The following is a 6578-nucleotide window of genomic DNA, read 5'->3' on the forward strand; positions in this document are numbered from 1 at the left end:
GCATTGTCAATTAGCATACTCCTGTGAAAGAAAGTCCTCTCCTTATAAGATATTTAGAGAGTATACCAAGTATAAACCAATAAGCTAATGAAATCCTTTCTCTAACTAAGGTATTTAGGATCATCATTATGTTCCCTAGATTAGTTAACAATAGTTTCAGGGACTGGAATGGTGAACATCTGCTTCACTTTTGGGTACTACATTCTGTAATTTCTGAGGACCAGATCACCTGCCTAGACCACTGAGGCTGAGGTATATAGGTATGTAAGTTCCATCATCATTGTCATCAAATCCTGAATGAAATCCAATTAAGTACTAAAAGTCAACAGTCATAACATTGGATTATATATAAATCAATAACTTTATTTTTTAGTTCTGTCCTAATCAGTGGTCCATTACATATCTTATTCCACACAAATTCCCTAGTTCTCACTGTTTTATTTTTGTTTGTTTGTTTTTTTTTTAGTTCTCACTGTTAATATTTTTTAAAAGTGAAACGCTTAAAAGCCATGGAACTTTTATTTTTTTTTAATTTTTTTTAATTTATTTATGATAGTCACACAGAGAGAGAGAGAGAGAGAGGCAGAGACACAGGCAGAGGGAGAAGCAGGCTCCATGCACCGGGAGCCCGACGTGGGATTCGATCCCGGGTCTCCAGGATCGCGCCCTGGGCTAAAGGCAGGCGCTAAACCGCTGCGCCACCCAGGGATCCCCGCCATAGAACTTTTAAACTAATAATAAACATACTATTGAGAACTCAAGAAAAAAGACTTTCTCTAGGGCTCAAATGGATTCCTAAGTACTTGAAACAATTTTTAAAAATCTCACATCAGGCCTAGAATTAACAGTGTCACTTCCTTACAAATTCTATGAAAAAACATTAGGTTCTTAAACACTTTACAACAATGCAGTTAACTGTCTGCTTTTATTAATAAATGTTCTAACATTTTTGTGTTACTTTACATATAAAAGGTTATTGATTTTTCTGAAGTACTAATCTAACAATCACAATTAACTTATTAAAAATTTAGAAGTGCAGCATCAAAAGCAATTTTATAACTCTCTACTCCTGTCAAATAGCTTTGAATCAAATATAATTTTTCAATCCAGTTTCTTGCTTTTCTTACTTCAGCTTAGGGTTTAATACTTGGTATCAAGCAGCAAGTATACAACCATACAACATTAAATGGTCCAAGATACTTACAGAATCATAATAGAAACCAGTGCTGTGATCAAAATACAGTCCAGTGTTCTCATCATAACTAAATCCAGTCTGAGACACAGCAGCTTCTGCTGCAGCTCTCAAACTTTCAGCTAATGAAGAACCTTCTAAGGATGTATCTTCTGCTGCTAATACAGATGCTGACTCCTAGGTATGATACATTCATATCAAGTAAGACAAAAACTTCATTTTATCACTTTAAAAGTTAAAAGAAGTAAAAACAATGAATAGACTTAAAGCAATTTTAAATAATAAGACTTTAATTTCTGCAATGGAAAGAGATGGCTATCAATTACAGTTTGGTCCCCTTTAAAAAATAGTTACTAGAGTTTTAGTTAATTCAATTTTAACCCAGTTTGTTTTTTTACTTAAACTGTAATATTCACTGCATCATTATACATAGAATGTTTATAATCTTTGTATATATCGTGATAGATTAAAGAAGTCTATTTTTCTATATAACAACAACAAAAGACACGTTTTTGGGCATCAACAATTTCAGGTTAAGCATTTTATTACCTGGGAATTTGAGGCAAAATGGTCCTCTTCTGCACATTTAGCATGTTCTGTTATATCAGTACCAGTGTAAGCATCATTATCTATTTGTGACTGGTCTTCAGAATTTAAAGTAGAAGCTTTGATATCCTGATCTTGCTGAACTGAGAGTTCAGTCACTTTATTTGGAAGACTAACATCCTTATAGTATGTCTGATAATAATAATCTGGAGCAAAAATAATTAGGGGATATCATATTAGAAAAATATATATGAAGAGGAGTTAATTCCCAACCACCAACACTGAACATAATACAGGACATGATGCAAACATATGGTATTTTTAAACTGTATACAATTTAACAGATTAAATGGACCATGCAGATAAATCAGCAGAAGTATCTATCTTTGATTCTAATGTCACCTTCAATACCCTAGCTGTCAAACTAAAAAGTTTTTAAAAAGGTGGATTTGGGGGACACCTGGGTGACTTAGTTGGTTAAGTGTCTGCTTTCGGCTCAGGTCATAATCTCAGGGTCCTGAGATCAAGCCCCAAGTTGGGCTCCCTGTTCAGTGGGGAGTCTGCTTCTCCCTCTGCCTGCCGTAGTCCCTGCTTATGCTCGCTCTCTTTGACAAATAAAATATTTTAAAACGTAAATAAAAATAAAAAAGGTAGATTTGGATTTCCCCTAGCAAAAACAAAAAAAGAAAACAGGTGAATAGGTTGTGTGCTATCAATAAAAGAGTAACTCTTAACTTCTAATCATATACTGTTGCATATGGAATGGAGTGGAAATGGAATGACAAATGGAAATAAAGATCAAGAGCTGATTTTTCTGTCAAATTTCTCTCATGATGCTGGCTTTAAAAAAATCATACAAATATGTAATGTTAATACTATTGCTGTGTTTAACAAATTAGTTAAATCACATACTAAATGTAAGAAGGCAAAACTTAACGTAAAGATCATTTCCTGTGATCCCTATTTATTAAAACCCAGTTGCTCAATTACTTTGCCTCACAAGGCTACTACTGATGAGGTCATGGTTGTGAGTTCATCACTCCTGTAAGAGCCTAAGACACCGGCACTGAATGCAATGCTAAGTGGAACGCATCAACCAGAAAACACAGATGCCTGGTTACAAGGAAGGCAGATTCAAGTAGACGATTCACAGCATGGCAAACATTACTCAGTTATGTGCCACTGAAAACACATGAGCAATATAATATATTTACAGAATGACATTTCTGTCTTCCCACCAGAAGAGCATAGAGATTATCTGAAAATACCAAATCATATGAGAAGTCAACATTACAGTTCTCAGCTTTATCTACATGTATGTCTATTTTAAGTTTAAAGTAAATTTACGTTCACATCACCTCAACATGATGTGAACGTAATAGCAGTAAGGTATCTTCGCTATAAGCTGAATACCTGAGATTGACCAAGGAGGGTGGTTCTCTGTTTGTACTTCTACATCAGACTTCTTACTGTCTTCATTTCTCCCACAATGGAGTATTTTACTGAGCTCCTCTACCTAAAAGAAAACAAAACTTTAGAAAAATATATCATATAGCTATCTAATAATATATACACCATTCTCCTGAAATTATGACATTTTTCTTGGAGAAGTTTTAGAGAAGCACAAAAGGTGCTAGTTTCCTTTTCAGAAAAAATAAAAACACTATAATTAACTTTCTTTCATCGTTCACATTTGCAGAGGGAAATGTTTCTATTTTTATACTCTTGCTAAACCTCAAAATATTCCTTCCAAAAATCAGATGAACTAAAATAGGGCTCTGTGAACAGGAGCCCTTATTTCTAACAGTAAGAATGTTTTTATACTAAAATTTTAATCAGCAGTTCTTCCTAAAGAATTAGTTTAAAAACCATTAATACCCATTCACCAGATTAAATTATCTAGCATCATTCAGTGTCCTCCACCTAGAATTAATTATTCACTTAAATATATTAATATTCACTTGTATGTTTTAATGCACTCTTTTTTCTTTAAACAGCAGATAGCAGTCTTATGACTAAACAACTGCAGCAGAAGGGAAGATAGGTCACTGTCTCAGAGGGGCATCTGTCCTCCCTGGGCCTCACTGAATGCCAGGGCCAGAGCAACACTGTGAAAACGCCCATAGCAGATGAGGAGCAATCCCATAAACACTTCACATTCAGAAAGGATCTCCGTGTGAGACGTCTACGATAGGCATGAAATCAACTAAAAAACAAGCTTTTAAATACTTAATGACACACAAAACTTAAAAGGAGAAAGGTGATAAGACTGATTATACACACATTATCTAGCACTTCATTAGTTATTAGATCCTATTAGCACCACTGCTGGAACTAGAGTGAAGCAAGCAAGGCATCCAGAGCAGAAAATTTATTTATTCCTTTTTTAAAGATTTTATTTATTTATTCATGAGAGACAACACAGAGAGAGGCAGAGACATAGGCAGAGGGAGAAGCAGGCTCCTCGAGGGGAGCCTGATGTGGGACTCGATCCCGGGACCCTGGGGTCACCACCTGAGCTCAAGGCAGACGCTCAACCACTGAGCCACCCGGGTGCCCCAGAGCACAAAATTTAAAGAGGACTCATTCTCAGCTCCATACAAGTACAGAGTCTGTACCAGAGAACGAGTACCCCTTACATTTTTTGCCCTGAGTTACTGACTGCCCTGCTCCAGTCCTGGCTCCAGCTACTACCACTATTACTATAAACTTGATAATTTATTTAGTATCTGCTACATGCTTGGCACCAAACTTAGTACTCTGGATAACCTCTCATTAATTCTTCCAAACATGTTGCAGAATAGAGGCCCTAATCACTATTTTACATGAGAAACCCAAAGAGACAAAGTAATCTGTCCAAGGTTCAGAGTCTGAAACCTATACTACATTTTTCCATCAGCTCACCTTCAATTCTCAAGCCGACTTTACCACTTCAGATAAAACATTATTTAGTAATTTGAGAGGACAGTTAACCAACCTCTACCCACCATCAGGAGAAGCTCACTAAGAGGGTAAAGAAGAGTCATCACTGTCACCAGTAGAGTCAAAGCTTTTTGTGCATTTCAATTTCCCATTAGACTACTATCAAATTCACACTAACAAAATGCTGGCTCTTCGAAGGCTAACAAAAATGTTCTTTTTTTAGAGCTTGAGATTAAAAATTGAGAATCATAAAAGGGCTTTTTAAAAGGAATCTTACAGGAATCTTTTGCTCCCCTTCCGTCATGATAGTTTAACCCTCCGGGCGGTCTCCAGGACAGTCCTCACGCGTTTCTCTCCAACAGCTCACAGTGTCTTCCGAAACGCCACATTAACAAGCTATCCAACAGACACCCTTCACTGCATCTCAGCAGTTATTTTCAAGATCGTTTGATAACCAGAAATAACAAAGGCTACCACTGTTTTAGCGCACAGTCTTCATGTGCAAATTTTAGCAAATATACCAACTATTACAACGGACTAGACAACAGTTTGCCACTAATAATTACATAGACACAACTTGTTGGGAGAGTGTAACTGTCCAACAAATGAAGCTGGAAAAATATATTATGTTCCTTTTTAAAAGTTAAAAAAAAAAAAAAGACAAATACTTATCCTTACCCCATTTTAGGAAAATGAAGATAGCTGGTTAGTGTCTCTAACAAAGACAATTCTGGCCTCCCAGTTTTCAGCAGAAAACTCAAGCTGGTGAACGCCCAGAAAAACCACCTCTGACACATGCACAGCGCTCAACAGTTTGTAAAACTCTAGACTGCTCGTTCGTGCTTAATCTCACTTAACCTCCGCGCGCGTGCGCGGTGCTAACATTGTCATTTTACGGCCAACTGAGGTTCTAGCTTCAAGTCCAGAGCTTTGACACACTCCAAAGGGATCGAGAAAAAAAATAATATCCATGTTCCTAGAGCCACGGGAACGTCACCAGCGAGAGTGAAAACTAAGGTGACTCGGGTCGCGCCCCGCGGCAGCTCCTGCACTCCCCAAACCCAGAGCCCGGCCTCGGGCTGGCTGCAGAGGCACCTGCATCTCCTTGCAGGGCTCTCCAGAGCGGCTCGGGGCCCGCCCGGGAGCCCGCCGGCGCCGCGCACCTGGCTGCGGAGCTCCTGGTTGCTGCTCTCCGCGCTCTGGTACAGCCGCTCCGTGTGATGCAGCAGCTTCTCGATCTCCCGCACCTGCCGCTTGCAGCTCCGCAGCTCCCCTTCCAACTTCTCCACCTTCCGCCTCAGCTGGGCCAGCTCGGGCTCCGGGGACGGCGGCGACGGCGGGGCCTCGGAGGCCATGGGCCCGGCGCGGGCGGGGGCGGGGCCGGGGCCGGGGCCGGGGGCGCTCACACGGAGCCGGCCGCCGGCGGGGCCTCAGGCCGCGAGAGCGCGCGGACGCGGAGGGTGGTCCTCGGGCCGGCCGGGCCGCAGCGGCCGCTGGCCATGACGCCTGGCGCTCCCCGCCCGCAGCGAGCGAGGGAAGAGGATGGGCGCAGCGCACCCCGCCAGATGCGGAAACGCGGAGACTTCCTGTCGGTACCTTCCCCCGGCGACCGACAGAGCTGGGGAAACGCCGCAAAAATGGTCGGCGCCGGGCAGCGGGGCCAGACGCACTCGGAAGACCCCGGGCTGAGCCGGAAGCGGGCGCGCGGGCGGTGGGCGGGGCCGAGCCTGGAGGAAGCTACGGGTCCTGCGAAGGGCCCTGCGGCGCACGCGCGGCCTCCACCTGGCGCCCTGGAGTCCTTTCAAAGCGGCTGCAAAGTGCTGCGGGCACCTGCAGGGTCGCTGCCTCTGGTCCCAGGTTTTTAACACTTGCCGACGTCGGGGAGCGCGAGTTTCCGCCTCCTCTAAGGTCCTTCCAG

At 41.7% G+C, this 6578-nt stretch overlaps 1 protein-coding gene across 6 annotated transcripts in view; it reads right to left on the reverse strand.

Annotated features, from left to right (window-relative positions):
- The window catches only part of AGGF1 (angiogenic factor with G-patch and FHA domains 1), a 55257-nt gene extending 48897 nt beyond the window's left edge, over window positions 1-6360 (reverse strand). For 5 of the 6 annotated variants that reach the window (XR_011997057.1, XM_025998274.2, XM_025998273.2 and 2 more), the window contains exons 1-4: window positions 5824-6360; window positions 3152-3254; window positions 1742-1944; window positions 1205-1369 (exon numbers count right to left, since the gene is read on the reverse strand). Coding sequence is in view for 5 of the 6 variants with exons in the window: in XM_025998274.2 (XP_025854059.2) it covers window positions 1205-1369; window positions 1742-1944; window positions 3152-3254; window positions 5824-6015 (663 nt within the window). In the remaining variant the exon portion in view is untranslated. The remainder of the gene's footprint in view (window positions 1-1204; window positions 1370-1741; window positions 1945-3151; window positions 3255-5823) is intronic. The other variant, XM_025998277.2, reaches the window with a different exon arrangement.
- Window positions 6361-6578: the final 218 nt, after the last annotated feature.

This window comes from Vulpes vulpes, chromosome 14 (assembly GCF_048418805.1).
Source record: "Vulpes vulpes isolate BD-2025 chromosome 14, VulVul3, whole genome shotgun sequence".
Taxonomy (NCBI): Eukaryota; Metazoa; Chordata; class Mammalia; order Carnivora; family Canidae; genus Vulpes; species Vulpes vulpes.